The sequence below is a fragment of the Vitis vinifera genome, chromosome 17, assembly GCF_030704535.1.
Source record: "Vitis vinifera cultivar Pinot Noir 40024 chromosome 17, ASM3070453v1".
Classification (NCBI taxonomy): domain Eukaryota; kingdom Viridiplantae; phylum Streptophyta; class Magnoliopsida; order Vitales; family Vitaceae; genus Vitis; species Vitis vinifera.
This window is the reverse complement of record NC_081821.1, coordinates 7,969,772-7,991,965: the sequence shown is the minus strand read 5'-3', so window position 1 is coordinate 7,991,965 and position 22,194 is coordinate 7,969,772. Positions and strand designations below refer to the sequence as shown.

The 22,194-nt window shown below is 34.0% G+C and overlaps 1 protein-coding gene across 4 annotated transcripts in view; it reads left to right on the top strand.

The window, feature by feature from the left end:
- The window catches only part of LOC100267344 (uncharacterized), a 43,901-nt gene that overhangs the window by 6,465 nt on the left and 15,242 nt on the right, over positions 1–22,194 (top strand). For 3 of the 4 annotated variants that reach the window (XM_010665002.3, XM_010665005.3, XM_010665001.3), the window contains exons 4-14: positions 8,997–9,172; positions 9,263–9,336; positions 9,595–9,630; positions 9,747–9,837; positions 10,191–10,250; positions 11,123–11,300; positions 12,173–12,372; positions 15,177–15,278; positions 15,735–15,845; positions 17,657–17,722; positions 17,903–18,001. In XM_010665002.3, coding sequence (XP_010663304.1) covers positions 8,997–9,172; positions 9,263–9,336; positions 9,595–9,630; positions 9,747–9,837; positions 10,191–10,250; positions 11,123–11,300; positions 12,173–12,372; positions 15,177–15,278; positions 15,735–15,845; positions 17,657–17,722; positions 17,903–18,001 — 1,193 coding nt within the window. The remainder of the gene's footprint in view (positions 1–8,996; positions 9,173–9,262; positions 9,337–9,594; positions 9,631–9,746; positions 9,838–10,190; positions 10,251–11,122; positions 11,301–12,172; positions 12,373–15,176; positions 15,279–15,734; positions 15,846–17,656; positions 17,723–17,902; positions 18,002–22,194) is intronic. The other variant, XM_059734074.1, reaches the window with a different exon arrangement.

The window sequence follows — 22,194 nt, the reverse complement described above, 5'->3', positions numbered from 1 at the left end:
GATCAAAAACCACGGGCCTATCACCGATTGAAAACTCCACTATGAAGAATAAAAACTGAGTACAAGGTTTTACCTAGCTCAAGCCAACCAATCCTTCCCGGAATACTTGACTAGTACCTTCATTTTTCAGCTTTTCCTTTTGGAGCACACTTGGAGTCCGCACCAAGCTCAATCTCGGCCTCTTCTTGAATCCACACAAGAAGAAAATGGGTTTTTGCACAAACCCAAATAGAATGAGAGATTGAGATATGAAGGAAGGAAGGAATCAACCCATTTGTTGCCCAAGAAAATCCATTAAAAACCAATTCGGAAAACATTAAGAGAAGTGGATTTTCTTTGCAATCAAAAACCCCAAATTGGGAAAACAAAATGAGAAGATGAAGAACACAAGGAGTGTGGCTGCTCTCTCCACGTTTCTGCAGTCACTCTACCCAGAAAATATGAGAAGATTGGTTTTTAAAGTGTAAAAAGAAGCCCTTAATCTAATGGCTGAGATTTGATCAAAAAAACATTAGTTGGATCGATCCACCCCTACACTTGGATCGATCCAGAAACAGGGAAATGACAGTCTTGCACCAAAAACCATTTCTCCTAACTTTCTAACACATTTAAAGCTTAAAAACCGGGTTGATTCATATCCAATCACCACACACTCGGCTACATACCTCGGCCTCTTAGCAAAGTCTTAGTCTTCAAAGTCAAGTAATCCGAATAGGAATAGGAAAGCCAAGTTAGGGGACATTTAGGAATTTTGTCCGGAATTGCCAACCTAGCTAAACACTCACAAAAAGAAATCTACACAAGGTCAAAAATGGGATCAGCTCTTGCTCAATCTTTGTATGAAATCCAGGAAAAACAAATTTCCTCTCCTGCTGGACTCTACCAGCAAAAAAGAAATTTGAGAAAACTAGCTTTCAATGCCAAATCAGAGTGCTCTATCTTTTAAAAGTCTTGCAGCACTGCTTTTTTGCAAAAGCACCAGAACAAATGTAGTGAACTATCCTCCGCACCTCTTTCCAACTTTGCCAGCAAATTTCATGTGTTAGTAGCTGGACAACATATTCTTCAGAAAACATGGCAGCTTCAGAAACACTCTGAACAAGGAGAAAAACAAGGACCATGTGCTTCACATGCACCTACAATGGATTAGGATGTGGTCCACCTCCTGTGCATATGTAGCTTGTGTTTAATGGAGTGTTCTATGTACTCATCCCCTATGTTTATTTCATGGTTTTAAAAACCGGACCGGACGGTCACGGTTTTGGTTTGGTCCGACCAATTGAGCCGGCCAAGGGTTGAACCGGAATTGGACCGGTTGAACCGGCGGTCGGACCAAAGAACCGACTGATTCAACTTTTTTTTTTTTAAGCCAAAAAAACTTTTTGATTCATTTTGCACCAAAATGATAACGTTTCTTAAGGGAACTGGATCACTCTATGAAGAGCCCATCCGCCCCCTTTGTCATTAAACCCAATAAGCTTTTAGTCCCACAAGTTAATGATTCTTGTATGCCTTTTATACCCCACAATCCCTATATATTTTTTTTTATCCATTTTCGATGTGGGATTAGTTAGTGAGAAGAAAAAAAATTTGCAAGCTTGGGACCTTCAGGTGTAAAAATTGAAGCTTAACTATTAAGCTATGAAACTTCTTCATTGTATTATATTTGCAAATAAAAATATATAACAAAATTAATATTTTTTTTTCAAATTTTTATTGTATAAAAGTATAAAACTGCAAATAGAATAGGAAATGAATATATATACATTTTTTTATTCTATTCTATATTTAAAACTATATACACGACATCTTCTTTATAAAGGATTTTTCTCAACACAAAAATAGGAAACAACTTAACAACCTAACAATATACAACTATTTACAAAAATAAATAAAATAAATAAATAAATAAATCTCCTAATATCTTATACATTTATATCTCCTAATATCATGCTAATTATCTCAGTCGATCCTATCTTTTTCAACAAAAACCTTTCACATTTATTTTTGTAATAATTATATAATGTAACTAAAAAAAAAAATTTAATTAATATAATAATTTCAAAATAATAAAATACAAAAGACATGCAAATAAAACTAAATATTATAATTTTTTTCATTTTAAATATATCTTTATATTTAAATATTATAAATGTTCTATTTAATAAAATTTAAAATATTAATATATTCATATTTTTCTTCATCATTTAATTTGATATGTTAAATATAAAAATGAAATATTATTAAAATATTTAATTATATATAATTTTAATTTCTTATAATTATTTAAAATTTTATATAATATATAAATTATTATTTATGACATCACTAGTTTGACCATGGTCTGATTACCGGTCCGACTAGTGAACTGTGAACCGGTAACTTTTTCGGTTTAATCACCGGTTCGGTTATAAAAACATTGGTTTATTTTATTCCATGTTTTCGTTGGTTTTTTTTTCTTTGGGAGGGGTGGTGCATATGATTGAAGAGACTATTGAGAACTTATATGCATTTGAATACAAACTAAACAATCATATTCCTTTCTACGCATAATGCCTAAGTCCATTTTCTTGATTAGTGGTATTCATAACCTAATTATTATGAATGAGAATTAGTTAAGATTATATTTCATAAATGCAAAATGTTGTATTTGGTTAATATATTTGTTGTTTCTGATAAAAAAAAAAGTTGCATTTGGTCAGAGAAAGACTATTAAAAAATTAGTGTTTAGTTGGATACGAATAGTTGGCCTTTATCTTTCTCTCTCTCTAGGTTGGAAGAAAGAACTTAATTACAAAGAATATATTGCATAGAAATGAATATAGTAGTGCTTACCTAGGTAAAACCATATGAATGTAATATTTCCTAGCAAACCACATACTTCTAGATGCATATTACCTTAGAAATAGGAACTTTTGAGTGACAATGAAACTCAATAAATAGCTACACACATGCTTGCGTGCTCTTATCACATATAAGCTGACAAACCATGTTTCTAAAATGGGTAAGAATATTCTTTTTAATAAGTAAGAATGTCATCATGAAAGTGAACTAATCCAGATAAGAGAAGTCAAATATGGAGGGCTAGCTTTGATATTGGACTGCAGGGTAGAAAATCTACCTAACACATACTAGGCCTTCGTTTAGGAGCTCTTCACAAATTAGCAAGGGTGTGGGAATTAGTAGAGGAGAGATTTTAGAGAAAGTTTGGTTTGTGTGAGAGGTAACATCTTTTAAAAGGAGGAAGACACCTTGATCAAGAGCATGTTGTCAAGTTTGCAAATTTGTCTCATGTCTTTGTTTATCGTTCCCAAAAGGGTGAGCTTAAGTTTAGAGTAGATCCAAAGGCATTTCCTTTGGGGCCTTGGGGGATTGAGAATAGACCTCATTTGGTTAATTGATTTACTGTTCGATTGGATAAGAAAAATGTTGGTTTTGGCATCAGAAATCTTCATACTTCTAATAAGGCTCTCCTCGACAAACGGAGCTGGAGATTTGTTACTAAGAGGGAGTCCCTTTGGAAATAGGTTAGAGTTGGAAAGCTTAAGGCAGATGAAGGGGGGTGGTGAGGGATGGCTATGAGACTATGAGGTGGGTTTGTGGAAGGGTATTTGAAGAAATTTGAGGGAGAGAAAAAATACTTCTCTTTATTTTTCTCATTACTTTCAAACTGATTCTCACATCGATATTTATACATGAATGATTGAGATTGTCTGCCTAAGAAAAAGAAATCTAATTCTTGATTTTTGGAGAAAATCTATCATAAAATCAAGAAATAAAATTAGAATAGAACATAACTATATCATAATTGTGCATATAACTGTGACATAACTCTAACACAACTATAGTTGTAACGCAACTGTACCTTTCGAATTTCCTCCGGATTTCCACATTCCCCTTCAAGTTGGGTTGTAAATGTTGATCATTCCCAACTTGGATCTCAAGTCTTCAAAGTTGGTTCTAGAAAGCGCCTTGGTAAGAATGTCTACTATCTAGAGCATTGTTGGAGTGTAAATCAATGAAATCGTCCCTTCTTCTATCTTCTTCTTAGTAAAATGATGGTCTATGATGAACTGGGTTCTTAGCAATATTTATGGTAGTTTGATTGTCACAGGACATTTTCATAGAATCTTCTATTGGAATTTTCAATTCGTTTGGGAGTCTCTTTAACGACATTCCTTCGTAGATTCCATGTGTCATAACTCTAAATTCTGTTTTTGCATTGATGTGAGTTACAACAAATTGTTTCTTGCTTTGCCAAGTAACCAAATTCCCCCATGCATGGGTGCAATATCCTTAGGTTAATCTTTGGTCAATTATGGAGCTAGCCTAGTCTGCATCTGAAAAAATTTAAATTTTTCTCTTGTGTTTTTTTGAAATAGAGTCCTTTCCTGGTGTCATTTTGAGATATCTTACAATATGATATACGACTTTCATATGTTCCTCAATTGGATTGTTCATGAATTAGCTAACCACACTGACTGAAAAAGCAATGTCTAGTCTTGTGTGAGAGAGATAAATAAGTTTTTTCACTAGTCTTTGATATCTCCCTTTATCCACTAGAGCACTTCCTTTGACTGTTCCTAGTTTAGCAGTGTAGTTTATAGGTGTGTCTACAGTTTTACCCCCAAGCATTCCAATCTCCTTTAGCAAGTCTAGGACATACTTGCGTTGGGAGACTCCAATACCCATTTTTGATCTAGCAATTTCCATCCCAAGAAAATATTTAAGATTCCCCAAGTCTTTAATTTTGAACTCATGGGCAAGAAAACTCTTGAGCTTGGCTATTTTTTCTTCATGATCTTCTCTAGGATAGAATTGAAATAATCTCTTGCATTGTTAGTTTTCAACACTTGCATTTTGGTATGGAATTGGGTTTGGATCATGTTATAAATTTTTTTGAAAATTTGACCTACTTTTGATTTTTCTTTCAGCAGGATGATCCAAGAAATTCTAGTATGATCATCTATAAAGGACACATACCATCCAGTCCTTATTATGTTCTTTATCTTAGGTGGCCCCCAAACATTACTATGTATCATGGAAAAAAGATGAGATGGTTTGTGTGGTTGAATTGGATAAGGTTTGTGAACATGCTTGGATAATTGACAAATTCCACACTGAAAACCATTTGAACTTTTAGTGAATAATGACGAGAAGAGTTTTTTGAGATATAAGAAACTTGGATGTCCTGGTCGATAGTGCCATAACATAACATCACTATCTTTATTAGAACTAAAGATAGAAAGCGACCGTTCTTCACTTTTGGTTGACGTTGTCTTTCAATATAATCAGCCACTTTGAAAATATAGTCTTGAACACACCTCAGCATTGCCAATCATCTTCCTCGAATTCAAATTCTGAAAAACACAATGATTTGGGAAAAAAATTAATGACATAATTCTTTTCTCGAGTAAGTTTGCTAATGGACAACAAATTGCAATGCAAGTTTGGAACCAAAGGAACAAAGTCAAGAGTTATGTCCTTAGAGATGACAACATAACCTATACCAGCCACCTTTGAGAGAGAACCATCAACTATATGAACCGTATAATCCTTAGAACAAGGTGAATAATTTTGAAAATTGTGGCATCTCTAGTCATGCAATCAAAAGCTCTTAAGTCAATAATCCAAGGACTCAAATTTTCCTTTTTTACTTATTGGGCAGTAATAAAATTACCTTTTGAGCTAAGGATCTGAACCCGTTGATAGAATTGGAGGAATTTGCCCTCTGTTAAGACTGGTTGAACATTTTTTTGCAATAGTTCCAATTGCCCTTTGCTGAACGGATTGGAATTAGGTGGTACTGCGTTGTCCTCAATAGTGACATGGTGTTCTCAACTTTCTCTATCATTTTGAGAACGTGATGGCTTCCAATCCGCTGGTTTCTCATGGATTTTCTATCACGTGTCCTTGGTATGACCTAGTTTTCGGTAGTGATCACACCAAGGTCTCCTTTTTCTTGGTCAATTGTTGTTAGAAGGATTGGGAGGACCCCAAGTCGCTAAGGCTGAACCCGGTGACAGGTTGGCTGGTTTGTGACCCCAACATGATTTTCTTTTTACTTTCTTCTTGGTGCACTTCTGAGACAACTTTTCGGATGTTAGGTAAAGGTTTAGTTCCTGATATTCTGCCTCAAACTTCATCTAGATTTTTGTTCAGTTCGAATAAAAATTTGTAAATCTGTTTCTTCTCAACGATGTTCTTGTACTTGATTGCATCTGTTGGGCAGTCCCATTTGGTGGTTTCAAACATGTCTAGTTGTTGCCAATAGAGAGTTAAAAGATTGAAATAGTGAGTGATCGACAACTCACCTTAGCATAAATCATGGAGGATCCTTTTTATCTCAAATGCCTCTACTGTGTATTATGTATCAGAATAAGTCTCCCTTGCTGCTTCCAAGATTTCTTACTCCATTTCATAGAGTATAAAATTTTCTCCTATGTCATTATTCACCGAGTTAATTAACCAAGACATAACCATATTATTCTCAACCTTCCATCCTTTGAATTTGGGATCTTCTTTCATAGGTTAAGGCACTACATTGGTGAGGTAGTCATTCTTGCCTCTACCACATACAAACATCATGACTGCGTGGGACCATTGAAGATAGTTTTGCCCATTCAGTTTGTGTCTAGGAAGGAGAAAAGCAACACCGTCTGATCCTTTATGATTGCTTGGAATAGGAGCTTCTTGAGTGGAAGTGACTTCTGAGGTTGAGAAGTCCTTCTTGGTGGCCATTATGTATTTGGTCATGGAAAGATTGAATGGTTCAAAATTAGCTCTGATATCACGAAGAAATTTCAGGGAAAGAAAAAAAATGATTCTTTTTATTTTTCTCATTACTTTCAAACTGATTCTTGCATTGATATTTATACATGAATGTCTGAGATCATTTGCCTAAGAAAAAGAAATCTAATCCTTGATTTTAGGAGAAAATCTCTCATGAAATCAGGAAGTAAAATTAAAATAGAAAACAACTATGTCACAACTGTACCTTCCGCATTTCCTCCGGATTTCCACATTTTTAGATCAAGTGGAAGGTCTTTAATAACATATCTCATTTCATTGTGGGTAATGACAAAAGGGTAAAATTTTGGAAAGATAAATGGTATGGAGAAAGTATTTTGGATGAGTGCTTTTTAGAGTTATTTTCTAGTAGTTGTTAAAGACTCTTAGGTAGTAGAGATGTGGGAGTAGGTTAGGGAGGGGGGTCAGTGGAGTCCTTACTTTCATAGACAGTTCTATGATTGGGAATTAGGAAGGTGAGCTTTTTTTCTGGAGATTGTAATGGAGGCCAATTAGAAGGGCTGGGGATATATTGGGTTGGAAGGAAACCAATAGTAGCAAATTCACTGTCAATATTTTCTGTGCTTTCTCAGCCTAGGAAGAAGTCAGCCTTTCCCCACAAACATAGTTTGGAACCCATAGGTGACAATGAAGGTGAGTTCCCTTATTTAAGAAGCTGTTTGGAGAAAGATTTTAATGCTTGATCAACTTAGAAGCTGGGATGAGGTATATTGAATAGATGTTACATGTGTAAAGGGGAAGAAGAGTTGGTTGATCTCTTGCTCCTTCATTGTTCCAAAGCAAGAATCTTGTAGCAACTGGTTTTTTCTCTGTTTAGAGTGGCCTAGGTGATGCACTTCTTTGTAACAAGAACTCTCTTGAGTTGGCATAACTCAATTGTGGGGAAGAAGCAAAAGAAAGCTTGGAGGGTCCCTCATTTTTGCCTATTTTAAATATTATGGAAGTAAAGGAATAGAAGAACACTCAAAGATGCAAAACAGTCGGATTACTTAGCAAAATAAAAAAAGATGCAAAACAGTCAGATCAAGCAATCAAATCTTCCTTTATGTGCACCTGTTTGGATTAGGCTAGAGTGTATATAAATGATCATTCTTTGACCATGATAAGCTTTATAGATTGGTTGAGTTTCAAGTAAGAAAGGAGGTTTTTATTTTCTCTTCGTTTTTGCTCACTTGGGAAATAGGCATGCCACCAAGTTAATTGCTTTGATACCTTCCCAAAAAATTTTACTCTAGGGTTACCACCAAAGGGTTGCCCAAGATAAGTTAAAGCCTCCTCATTACCTAGAGTTGAAGCCAACCTATTGAGATACCCCCTAAAAGAGTACTATTCATGAGGTTAATCCTGAGCTAAGAGATCATGCCAAGGGCTTTGATAATAAACCTATGGTTTGACAAAAAGCTTTTAAGTCAAAGAGAAGAAATGGGATCTTTCGCAAAGGGTACTCAAGTTCATTGTCTCTTAACAAGTTTTATGTCATTTCCATGCTGCTTTAGTACAGATGAAATCTTTAAACGTTCTAGTACCTTTCATTAATTCTCCAACTTATTCCTTATTACGATATATGATAGTGGTTGGGCACTGCTAAGGGAGGTAGCAGCACAGGGACAATGGATGCATAAGTAGATTGATAGTTGTTTAATGCATGTGTGATTTACAAAGGAGGCTATGTTGTTTTATATGCATTAGTTCATGTTAATCTTAAATGTTTTGGATAGTAAATTACCAAATATAATTCTTTATTTTCTGTCCCTGTTGCAGATGCAGTATAGGACATTTTAATGAGCTAACAAAACACACTGCATTCATGAAGATGCAGAATTTTCCTCTTTTATTCTTCTTCAGTCATACAAATTAGATTTGAGGAGTTATCAGAAAACTAGTTTTTCTGATTGGTCCATGATTTTTCATCCCCAAATTACCAACAATTTGTGACAAACATTTTTATTAGTTTGAAAACATATCCTTTTCTGCTTGTATACATGTTTTTTTTTTTTTTTTGATAGGAAACAACACATGTATATATTGATAGAAAAAAAAGTACAATAGAAGGATGAGGAATCCTTGCTTATATACATGTTAAGAAGGATATTTTTTTTAATTTTTAAATTTTGTATTGTGTAGCTAATGATGTGTGTATCTTGCTTTATTCCATGCTTTAGTTATGTTGCTTGAATTGTTTTCAGTTTTTGGTCATCAAAATAATCCTGCCCACTTAACAAGGTGTCCAAGGGTTGTGGTTATCTCTTATACAATGCTTCACCGTTTGCGAAAGAGCATGCTTGAACGAGAATGGCCTCTCTTAATAGTTGATGAATCTCATCATTTACAATGTACAAAGAAAAAATCTGAACCTCAAAAGGTAAAATCCTATTGGTTTGCAAGAAACAAAAATTTACTTAATCCATTCCTGCAGATGTGATTATTTATTTCTTCCTTATTTTATCTATAGATAAAAGCTGTCCTTGATGTGGCGATGAAGGTCAGACGCATAGTTCTACTATCAGGAACTCCTTCTTTGTCAAGGTTGTGACATAGGCCTTAGAGGCAAAACTGAAGCATTGTCCTTCAATTCTATATTTTGGAATGATAATTGTTACCCTGATAAAGAGAAAAAAGAAGAAGAAGAAGAAGAAGAGAGAATTGTTACTAATTCATTTTTTGTAGACATTTGTTTGTTCCTGTGTCTTCCTTTGCTCTTTCTTATGTTCTGTTCTGGATTTATTGTTAATTCGGTTCTGATGCATCTAACATCTTACCCTGCATCCTCCTAGGTGCCCATAGGCCATATGACATTTTTCATCAGATAAACATGTTATGGTAAATTCTCTTCACACCTTAAGATCCTGTTAGGTTGATTGGCGTATTTTTCTTTTAGTGACATAGTTTTATGGTTTTATTAATTTGCTTTTCTTAACCATGTTTCTTTCATTTAGGCCTGGTTTGCTGGGAAGGGACAAATATGAGTTTGCAAAAATTTATTGTGCTGTCAATTTTGTCCGGGGTTCTCAAGGAAAAGTTTTCCAGGTAATATTTGGAGTTCTGTCCAGAGTGAAGTGTCTTGTTTTTCAGAAAGGAATATGAATACCATTTGTTCTTTCATCAGATTCTTGCTTTCCATGAATATGCTGAAGGCTGTCGGGTTTTTGGTTGAAAATCAAAATATTTCATGGATTTGTTCACTTGAAGGTTTATTCTTATAGTCTTATATTAGCATTGTTGATAGAATTCTTGTGTGGTGGGCCAGGAGAGCTTTTGTATCCTAATGGAAAGATAATGGAGTACAGTTTCATTCATTTTCTCTATATTTAGGCTTTCTAGTAGTTTGACTGGCACAGTTCAAAATTATTAAAGATATTACCATGGTTTCATTATTGCAGGATTTCTCAAAGGGCATTCGTTTGGAGGAGCTGAATGTGTTACTTAAGCAAACTGTTATGGTTTGTTCTTGTTCTTTATATGTTTAATGTTATACTATCTTCATTAGTCCATTATGCAATACATTAAACTCAATAATTTATTTGCTAATTCATTTCAATGGGCTTGAAATGAGATTTTAAAATGGCATTCAGCTAGGTTGGATCATAAACCATTACATTATGTTTGAACAGAGCCAAGATATGATGACCAGTATTAACCTTGCTAATAATGCAAAATTATAATTTTAAATGCAAATTGGCTATTGTACGAAACATCTAACATTTTATAGTTTCATTATAGAATATTAAAAAGCAATGATGTATTAGAAAATAGTTATTGTTATACTGGAATCTTTTACTCCTTTAGCAGTGTGAATAATTCTCATGGTCATTGCTGGTACAACAATCTGTGTGCAAGATAATGCTTTTAATTGATTGATCCTATGTAGTTAATCATCCTCATTCTTAGACTTGAACTCAGAATGTATTCTCAGCATAGTCCATAGTAGGTTCATCGTAACTTTTGACTTAGTCCTTAGAAACTCTGAAGTAAATTAAACCTTGTCTTGCTAACTGGTGATTATTTCAGAGAAGTCTTACTCTTATCCTCAGGTTTTATTTTTATTTTTGTTGTCTGTTTTTAATTTTTTTATAGGCAACTAATTATAAGGTTCAATAAAAAAGTGCCTCACAAAAAAATGGATTGCAACCCTAGCATACAGGAAATTACTTTTATTCTTCAAGTTTCCAGATTATTGCAGATCATATTAAGTCTATGATTAGTGAGCTGTGATTAATCATTGTGGTCTGTTGAAACTGGTTAGTTCTTTGCTGCTTTGGTGCATTCTTCTTAAGATATTGATTAATTTCTAGCTGCTTGATTCCTATTGTAGATAAGACGTTTGAAGGAGCATGTTCTGGGAGAGTTACCACCCAAACGCCGGCAAATTATAAGATTGTTGTTGAAGAGAGCAGATATTGATTTCGCTATAGCTGCCACTAGGGTCACCAAATGTGATGCTTCAGAAAATAATGTGGCTGAAGAGAAGCCTTCAGATAATAAACCTGATGGTATTTTTCAGATTTTTATTCCACCTATTGTATGTACACAGATTCACTTGTGAAGCAGTTCTGCTTGTCGTCTTCATCCGTCATGCAACCTATCTCATGGTTTCTTATTTCTGTAATCTTAAAAAGCAATTCATGATCTTACTTCTAGTTTTGTTATATGGTAAAGCAATATTTGTAGTGATGGATGCTCTAGAATTGGTACATGGAGCTTGCCACTTATGTTAGTTCATCATTTTTATATTTCTGTTTTGTCAAGCAATTCCAAAACCCAAGGGTAATACCTTGAGTTGAACTTTAATATTCCATGTTCTACTATTTGCTAACAGAGGAATAATTGTGAATTCTTTTATGCATGCTGTGGGTTGTGGAGATGCATAACACATGCACATCTGGTCTGTGCTAGCACCTGGTTGTGTGAGGTTAGTTATCGCTTGAAATTGGGTGACTCTAAGGCACACTATGTCTAGCTTAAATAAGCAAATACAAATTGAAGAAATAAAATGGTACATTATCCATATTTCTAGAGGGATTCACATGCATGGACAAAGACAAACTCCCACTAATAATCACACATATGTGAACACCCCTAATCATGGTTCTTATGCGGATATATATGTGAAAACATATTCTTAGATATAATGAACTGCTTTAGGTATATGCGGAATATGATTTGTATTATTCTTGAACAATATCTTAAAGGTTAAAATAAAACAAGCATTTTAATTCAATCTTGATAATTTTAGTCCCCAATGCTCTTATCAGATGATTGACTTAGCTATAAGTTGTTTTCAACTGTTGATCAATGGGTGAACAAATTGCTTGAGTTTGCAATTCATGCATATAGCATAATACCCTTACTCCCTTGCTTTCAGATAGTGGTGGTGCTCACAGTTCTTCAAAGAAACTTTCAAACCAACAACTTGGTATTGCAAAGCTCTCTGGATTTCTCGAATGGCTTTCTTTTCATCCAATTGTTGCAGATTCAGATGGTGTGGCAAGTTTGGATATGAAGCCCAGATGTCTTAAAATGATCATTTTTGCTCATCACCTTAAGGTTCTTGATGGAATACAAGTAAGGGATTCCTTCTCAACTGGTTTTTATAATGCACTAAATGAAGCCTTAATGTCTTTTTATTTAGGGCTTGTTTGTTAACTGTTTTCTAAAATAATTTTCAAAAACAATTTTTGTGAACAGTTTTTGAAAAATGTTCTTTGATGTTTTTGTAAAGCAAAAGTATGTTTGGAAACCTGAAATGTTTTTAACTTGTTTTTTATGTTTTTAAATATGTTTTAAAAGTAACTTTTATATGCAATGCTTTATTTTTAATCATTCTCCATATTTTTGTTGTTATTTTCTAAAATAGCCTTAAAAAAATAAGTGAAAACAGTTGAAAACAACTTAAAGATGTTATTTAAAAACACCATATTTTCTGTTTTTAAGAAAAAAACTGTTTTTTGTTTTCTGTTTATCAAATGTATTTTCCTTTTCCTTTTTTTTTTTTGGAGAACAAAAAACCGTTTTTGAAAACAGTTACGAAATAGAACCTTTCTCCAGTAAGAACTTGGCAACGTATCCTGTACTCTTGTGTCTTGGCCAAGTTACTGAAGATCTCATGTTCTATTCTTTTTCTGGTTTTCAATCTGGCTTCCAAACTAGATGCATGCTCATTGTGGATCTTAATCAAAATAGCCATGAAAAAAACCTTTAGAGTGGTTTGGATGATGCACTTTTCAGTTAGAAAGAACCTTTTGGTTGGCATGGCTCTTTCATGGGTAAGAAATGGAAACAAGCTTGAAGGGTTGCACCCTTGTGCTTGTTTTAGACTCTTCAGAAAGAAGGAACATAAGCACTTTTAATGATGTTGGGCAATTGGACCAAACAATCAAATTTGACTTTATGTATTCTTTTGTGAATTGCGTTAGGATGTATATATAGGAACACTTGATAAATTTGATAGATTTTTAAGATTGGCTGAGTGTCAAGTAAGGAGAAGTGTTTTATTTCCTTCTTGCCTAGTTTAGGCTTCCTTTGTATAAATTGTGTGCGCTTTGGTGCAACTCCTTTTAGGCACTTTTAATATATTTACTCATTTACCCATTAGAAAAAACCTTGAAAACATGAAACTATTACAATTTTTTCTGACTTTGGAAAGGAATCTAGTATGATCTGACACTGTTTTTGGGATAAAACATATAAAGCTGGGCAAACCTGTGATTACTTTTTTTTTTTTTTAAATCATGGTAATTCCAGAATAGGATTCAAAGAAAACTGTTGGCATGCTAAGTAATGTAGGATTATAAATATTGAGAAAGTTTAAATATATAGCCCCAAAAGAGTATCCTTCATCTTATATTGATGGCATTATCTAATATGCCCTTACATGTATTCTAATTTGTACAAGTAGCATAAATACTAGAGTGAATCTGTTTATGCACTTAGTCATTCCAACCCCTCTTATTTAGTTTACTCATACTTAGGGCATTCTAAGCCATAGAAATATGTCTTAGATTATTTTTAAACAATTTATCCGTCAAATGAAATTAACTACTAGAATAGCAACTCTAAGTTGATCACATTTTCAAGTTTTATCTCATTTGTGGAATAAATCAACTAAGCAAGTGAACTGCTATAGCTAGAGATTTTTTAATTGCTTCCACAGGTTTCATATGTCCAATAAGATGCTTCAAAATGCCATATAAGCTACAAAAATAACTCCAGGAATAACAGTCTCCTAAATGAAATACTAAAGCCCTTTTTCTCTGGGTGCCTAAATGACATCTAATACCATAATTCATAGTCTTGTTTTGATTTCTCTAGTGGCAAAATTGTATATCCTTGTACTGTTATCAGAGCCCTTTATGTATGTGAGATATTGAAAAGTTAATTGATCATTCCCACAGGGCCACAAGTCATTTGTATCAGTGCTTTTTGTGAATCATTTCTCCTATGGTAAAAGTAATGCTGAAAAACATGATGCTGGTTATAGGTTGAAGGTGGTTCATTTAAGCTGAAGGAAATCGGAGGTGGTTTAAGTACTGAAAATGAGTCGATTTATAAAATAATTAGTAAAGGTATAAGAAGGAAACAAGAGAATAAAAAGAGGAAAATGTGTTCGTGACAGAGAAAGATATATGATTCTCATGGTCCCCAAAATTTCTCTATGATTGTTCTATAAGCTAATAAAGGTAGTAACCTTTTCAGCCAAATAAGCATACAAGCAATGTGTGCCATTGCTCTATACTCTGTTTTGCGCTTGACTGTGCGTCAATCATATGCTTCTTACTTTTCCCACATAAGATTTCCACCTAAAAGTTTGCAGTACCCAGTTGTAGACCTGCTATCTGAAATAAAATTGAAATAAGATTTAATAAACCTGCTGATTGCTGACACGAGTTTCTCTGTAAAAAAGTTGTTAGCTTTACAATAACAAGTCAAACTTAAGACACTCCTTGGCTTGACTGCTGTGCATCTTTGTTAATATCAGTGGTGGTTATGATTGCATTGTATTTGTCTCCCAAAAACAAAAATTATAACAATCTAGTTAAGTTCTAAGTAACAAAATAAACAAAAGACATTTACTTTTAGAATGATATGCACTTTCTTACTTTTTTCCATGAACAGAAAATAATAAAATATTTAAAAATCCAAGGGTTGGATTCTTTTAGTTTTGTGAATTCGATAAAAAATTTGCTGTATTTGAACGTTTCCTTGGAGTTATTGTTGTTAATGCAAAATAACCCTAGTTACATTATCTGAAGATAGCATACTGAATTTTCTTGTTCACCTTAGCATCTGAATGTTTTTAATGGTTTGTGAGGTTCCAGTAACATATGGTTGGTATTCACAATGTGAAGTTTGTCATGTAAATTATTCAGGAGTTCATATGTAAGAAAGGGATTGGATTTGTCCGCATTGATGGGAACACACTTGCCAGAGATAGACAATCAGCTGTATTGTCTTTCCGGTCATCAACAGAGGTATGTCTTGCATCCTCCTTCGCTGCCCTTGTCTTGGTATGCCAATATTACTGTTTTTTGCCATTTATTGATGATCTAATTTGTAAATTTTATGTTCTAATTCATTTTTGAAGGATTTTTAACAGTGTGTAGCATATCAAGCATAGTAAATGTATGCTCATACCTTCAATGGATTTCAACAGAGCTTGTACCATGAGCTAGTCTTGTATTCTGTTTGATCCATTAACTTCCATGTTATACTTTCTTAGTCTTGATTGCCTAAATTTGCATTCACTTGGAAGTGTGGATCGATAAAGAACACAGAAGAATATCAAGTAAATTTAGCAATATATTAGTTAAGTCTTTCCTCATTCATGTTATAGATGATAGGTTTCATAAGTGTGCCTGAACTTTTGAATGTGCTGGCTGTCTTTTTTCTGGGCTTATATAAACACTTCTATTATCTTTCTCCTTCAGGTGAAGATTGCAATAATTGGTATAACTGCTGGGGGTTTTGGACTTGATTTCTCATCAGCCCAAAATGTTGTGTTTTTGGAACTTCCTCAGTCCCCATCTATAATGCTTCAGGTCTATTAATCAATACTTTCTGTTTAATTTTGGTTAGTCTTAACTCTTCATCTTTCAATGAAATGATTGGAGTATGAATAGAACTTTCCTCTGGATTTGTTTTTGAAGTTCATCTTTTGGATTCCTGGCTTAGTTCGAAAAAGGGTTAACAGTTGTCTAGGGTCTATTTGGTAATTGTTTTCAAAAATAGTTCAAAAAAATAGTTTTTGAGAACAATTTTTGAAAACTGTTCTAATGTTTCTTTAATAATTGCTTTTACCTCTAAAAAAAAAAAAACTGTTTTCTAATGTTTTATAGAATAAATGTTTGTTTGAGACTTGAAATGTTTCTAACCTGTTTTTAATGTTATTAAATATGTTTTAAAAATCATTTTTATATCTAGTGCTTCATTTTTAATCATTTTCCATGTTTATATAATTATTTTATAAAATAACCCTTAAAACATAAGTGAAAACAACTAAAACAATTAAAAGATGTAATATGAAAACACCATGTTTTTTGTTTTTAAGAATGGAAAATAGAAAATAGTTTTTTGCTTGTCAAATGTGTTTCTCTGTTTTTTGTTCTTAAGAATAGAAAACTGTTCTTGAAAATAGTTGCCAAATAAGGCCCTAAACTTTTTCTTTTATAAGCTTAAACATTCCTGATTTCAAGATGATTTATCAAGATTTGCTCCATATCTCAAGTCCGAGTATTCCATTTTCTCCAAGCTGATGCCGTCAACCTTCTCGTTATTTACTCTATTCTTGACTAGATGATTTGAATTTTGGTAAGATGCAAACAATTCGTATAAGAATTTGTGGACTATTTGTATAGTGTAGCTTAGATATTGACTTAGAAAGGGTAAACTTTGCAAGGAAGCTCTATGGTTAGCTATTCTTTATGATTCAATATGCTGGATTTTCAAGCTACTACTTATCCATAAAATAACGAGTGTAACTTAACAATGATGTTATGGTGTATGAGTTTAAATACAAGAAATGATAGAATCAAACAAATACGTGAATAATTGAGAGGACCATCTCCATCCAAGCAGATATGTTTTAATCATGTGCAATGAATATTGGCTCACAAACAAGTGAGAAAGAGTGGTATCTTTTAAAAACCTCGAGTGATTGGCTCTTTTCACAGCCAACTAATCTGCCTCCTGATTTTGCGGTTTAGGTCTATACAAGTGAAGAAGGTTCCCCATTTCTCTGGATATATGAATCATTCTCCAATAATGATTCTAAGCAACTCTAATCCACCTGGTAACCTGAGAAATGTGCATGAGTCACTCTCCACCATCAGTTTCCTAATCCCAAAGGAAGCTCCTCTCTAAAACCTGCAAGTTAGACTCTAGTCTAGTTCTACAGCTATTGACTATCCCAATCCTAGCTGGTATGATAAGGCAGAAATAGCCTTCTCCTTATGGTAGTTGAAAATACCACTTATAGCTATCCAACTCAGGATACTTAATGAGCACCACCAGCCTTTTAATCGCTCATTGTGAGGACAGACCCATTTATAATAAAGAGGAATATGCCTCTGGCATCCTGAACAAACTGCTTTCTGATCCCTGCTAATAAAACTCAAGGGGATAGCTAACAGAACTCCTTGGTCCTGAATCCAAAGAAGGGGTGAAACAATGGAATCTATTCCTCAATTTTCATCCTATATTCTTATATATGAAAATACTATAACTTCTTCCATCTAGATGACCCATACAGTGTCCAATACTTGATATTTTAAATGTAAGCAAAACTGAAATGGTTCAAAATCAAAGTTGTGACTGATTTGTATGTATATGCCGCTTTCCACTTATTTTGTAGGCCGAGGATCGAGCTCATAGGCGAGGTCAAACCAATGCAGTCAACATATATATTTTTTGTGCAAAGGTGCGTACTTCTTTCAAAGATTTTTGTTAAAATATTTCAGACATACTTTTTTTTTTTTTTTAATCAAAAACCCATTAGATCCTTTCTTTTAATTAAAAGGATGGATGAGACATCCTTCCACAACATTTCTGACATACTTCATTTTACATGTTTGAGTGAATCTTTTTCTCCATATTGCAGGATACTATGGATGAATCACATTGGCAAAATCTGAACAAAAGTCTGCGTCGTGTTTCATATACAACAAATGGGAAATATGATGCTATACAAGAACTAGTGGTAAGTCTTTTTCCTTTTTGATGGGAAAGATAAATTCACCCAAATAGCACCCATTACAGCAGGAGCTGTCCAAGTATGTGCAAATAATATAGAATAATGGGGAGAGATCTTGTAAAAGGCCATCAAGAAAAATCTCTAGCAATTAAACTCATTTACAAAATTCCTTATAGGAACTCATTTGCCAAATTAACAAAAGAAACAATGTGGAAAAATGTAATCTATTGACTAAATTAGGAAGGTTATAATTGTATAATTTTGAAATTAAGGAAATAATTTGACAATCTCCTAATCAAGGGGATTTGATGTAATTAGGTTAAAAGTTTCCAATTTTTTATTGTTAGGAATAATTGTATATATACGGTCCTATTCAAATTGAAATCAATGAAGAATTATTCTCTTTATTCCTTCTAAAATTCTTCATGTAACAGAGTTTTAGGCTCGTAAATGTGGGAATCAAGAAGAAAGAAGTGTTTTCGACCTTCATCATTGAGTTTGAAGTCTTTCATTTTCTACCCTTAAGAGTTTCTTCTTGTTTTTCCATTTGACCCTCGTGGCCACCTTCACCTCTACCTTGCACCGTCGTCCTCACACCATCGTTGCAAGCAACAAATCGCAAACTCATTACAAACATATTCCCCACAATCACCTTCATCCTCACGTCATCACTGCAACAATAGATCGCAAGATTAGGACCTCGAACACTGCCACTTTAGAGTGTTGCCACTTCAAATCTCTCAGTTGGACCCTCTTTTTTTCCTTAGTCAGGACCTTCGACCCCGCCACCTCAAATCCCTCAGTTGGACCTTTTTCTTTCCCTATATCTCCTGCATCTTCAATGCCAGAAATGTCTCCTTCCTCACTTGGACTTCTTTGTGTTTTCTTTAAGCTTTAATCACAATTTTAAAAATACCATAAATGCCCTTTGCCACTATCACTACTCAATTCGAGGAAGTGATAACAAGTCACACCACAGGAGAATTGCAGAATATTCAAACGACATACAAACTTAATGAGACAAATTACTTAAAATGGTCACAATTTGTTCGTACCTTTATGAAAGGAAAAAAAAATCAAGTCATCTCCTAGGAACCGGACTAAAGAGAGGAGACCCTCAATTTGATGCCTAAGACAAGTAAGACTTAATGATTATAGAATGACTATGGAACTTAATGACACCTGAAATCAGTGATACGTGTATGTTCCTGACCACTGCTAAAGACATCTGGGATGTTGTTCACCAGACAGACTTAAAGGCACTTGATGCAACCTAAGTATACAAAATAAAAGTCAGGACCAGCGTAGCAAAATAAGGAAACAAGACAGTCATGGAGTGCGCCAATATGTTGAAAAATCTATGGTACAAACTCAATCATTATTGATGCAATGAGATAAAATGTTTGGAGGATGCAGTAATCCTAAAGAATTATATAAAAAAGGATCAAGTTTATGATTTTCTTAGTTGGTCTCAATGCTGAGTTTGACCAAGTTAGAGTTCAAATGCATAGCAAAGAGCTCCCAACTTTGAATGAAACTATCTTTATTATATGAGTAGAAGAAAGCAAAAGAAGTGTCATTCTTGAACCTCATAATTTGGAAGGCTTGGCTTTGGTAGCTAACAAAGGAAATGATCAGAAGACAAGCAATCTTAACCATAAAAGGGTTGATCGGCCATGGTCCCAAATCGTGATAACAAGGACAATTTATGGTGCACTTATTGGCAGAAGGCAAGACAATACAAGAGGGTGCTAGAAACTCCATGGTAAGCCATCAACATCTAGCAAAGAATGGGGCTACCAAGGAGGACAATAGAGGGATAATGGGTAAGCACACTTGTCCTTTGTACAACCAATTGAAGAGAGATCCCTAGAATAAGGTGGATTCAACTAAGATAAGATTGAAAAATTGAGAACTTTGTTTGGAACTCTTGAGAAACCTTCAATTACCTGCTCACTAACAAATTCAGGTAAGTTTCCTATGTCCATTGAATTAAAAGTCTTGTATCAAACCTTTGTTAATTCTTGAGTTATATATACAGGTGCCATAAATCACATGGCTCATTCATCACATAGATTTAACAATTGTAACCCCTATCCAAGCAATAGGAAAATTGCCACAATTGATGGTTTATTAACCACTATCATAGGTGTAGGAGATGTTCAAATTTGTCCTACACCCACACTTCGAAATATGCTTCATGTTCCAAAGTTGTCCACTAATCTTGTCTTTATACAAAAAGCTTACACAAGAATTGTGTTGCAATATGATTTTTTACCCTACTATGTATTTTAAGACCAAGATTTAGGGAAGACTATTGGACTTACTAAGGAATGGGATGAACTATACTACCTTGAGACACTAAGCAAATCATCCTTATCATTTCTCTCTGAGCACTATATTTCCAATAAAGAAAAATTGTCTTCATCATCGTAGATTTGGACATTCGTCATTTAGAACTCTTAAGATCTTGTTGTCTTTTCTATTTAGGAGATTATATGTTGAAAGCTTTCATTGTGATGTATATGAATTGGCCAAACACAAGTGTATAGCCTTTCTAACCAGTAAGAAAAAAAATCTCAAATCCTTAACATCTAATCCATAATGATATTTAGGGTGCTTATACTATTGCTAATATATCTGGAGCATGTTGGTTTGTGTCTTTTATTGATGATTGTACTAGGGTTTCTTGGATCTTCTAACTTAAGCACAAATCTAATGTGAGTCTAGTTCTCCCAAATTTCCATAATACGGTAAAAAACCGGTTTGATGTCAAAATCAAGAGGTTTTGATTTGACAATGCTAGGGATTATTTCATTCGATTCCTAACTCAATACTTTCAATAGGAAGGGATAATTCATGAGTTATAGTGTGTAAGCACCCCACAACAAAATGAAGTTGTTGAGAGCAAAAATTACCACCTACTTGATACAACCTGAGCATTCTTGTTTCAAAAAAATGTGTCTGAATCTTATTGGGGAGAAGTCATTCTAACTATCACCGATCTCATAAACCGATTACCTTCCAAAGTCTTAGGTTTCAAAAGTCCCATGGAAATGCTCTCAAAGTTTTGTCCTAATTTGAGAACCATAAACCACCTCATTATTAAGATATTTTAGTGTGTGTTTTTTGCTCATGTTGACAATCAAAATAAGGGAAAATTGGATTCAAAAGCAGTTAAATGTATTTTTGTGGAATATTCTTCAACTTAAAAGAGATATAAGTGCTATCAACCTCCATCCAAATTTTTTTTTGTCTTGGTAGATATTACTTTCCACGAAAGTGAGTCTTATTTCACTACTCCTTATCTTCAAAAGGAGAATTCCATTAGGGATGATAAGGATCAGGAGTCCTTTCTCATGGATCCTTTTCTCATTAACCTTCCCAAGGTGTCTATGCCAATATCTGACCCTCCTCTAAGTCTTAGTCATTTGGAAATGAGGTAACAGTTTTTATTCTCCCTTTCAAAATGAGTCAAAACTTTAGTATGGAAAAAATATAAATCTAAACCTCTCTATTGCCATTAGAAAGGGGACTAGGGAATGCACTAAACGTCCTTTGTATCAACTCTCTTATGTTATGTCATTGGAAAAGTTTTCATTGTCCCATAAGAGTTTTCTTACGAGTTTGAACGATATTCACATTCCTACCATTCTATTTGAGGCTTTATCTAATGACAATTGGAAACAATCCATGAATGTATAAATGGAGGTCTTGGAAAAGAATAAAACTTGGGAGTTGATGGATTTGCTTGCAAAAAAAAAAGTCGGTGAGATGTAAATGAGTTTATATTGTTAAGCATAAAATAGATGGGTCATTAAGAGGTACAAGGCACGATTAGTGGCTAAAAGGTATACTCAAACATATGGTGTAGATCATCTAGAGACATTTGCCCTAATTGCCAAGATGAACACGGCTAGAATTCTATTATCATTGGCAACTAATTATAACTGGGATCTACAACATTTTGACGTCAAAAATGTGTTTGTGCATGGAGACCTAAAAGAAAAGATTTATATGAAAGTCTCTCCTAGATTTGGAACTAACCTAGCCACTAATAAAGGGTGTAAATTGAGGAAAGCTCTATATGGGCTGAAACAGTCTCCAAGGGTATGGTTTGAAAGATTTTCCAAAGTGATGAAGAACATGGGATATAGACAAAGTCAGGGAGATCATGCATTGTTCATTAAGCATTCAGA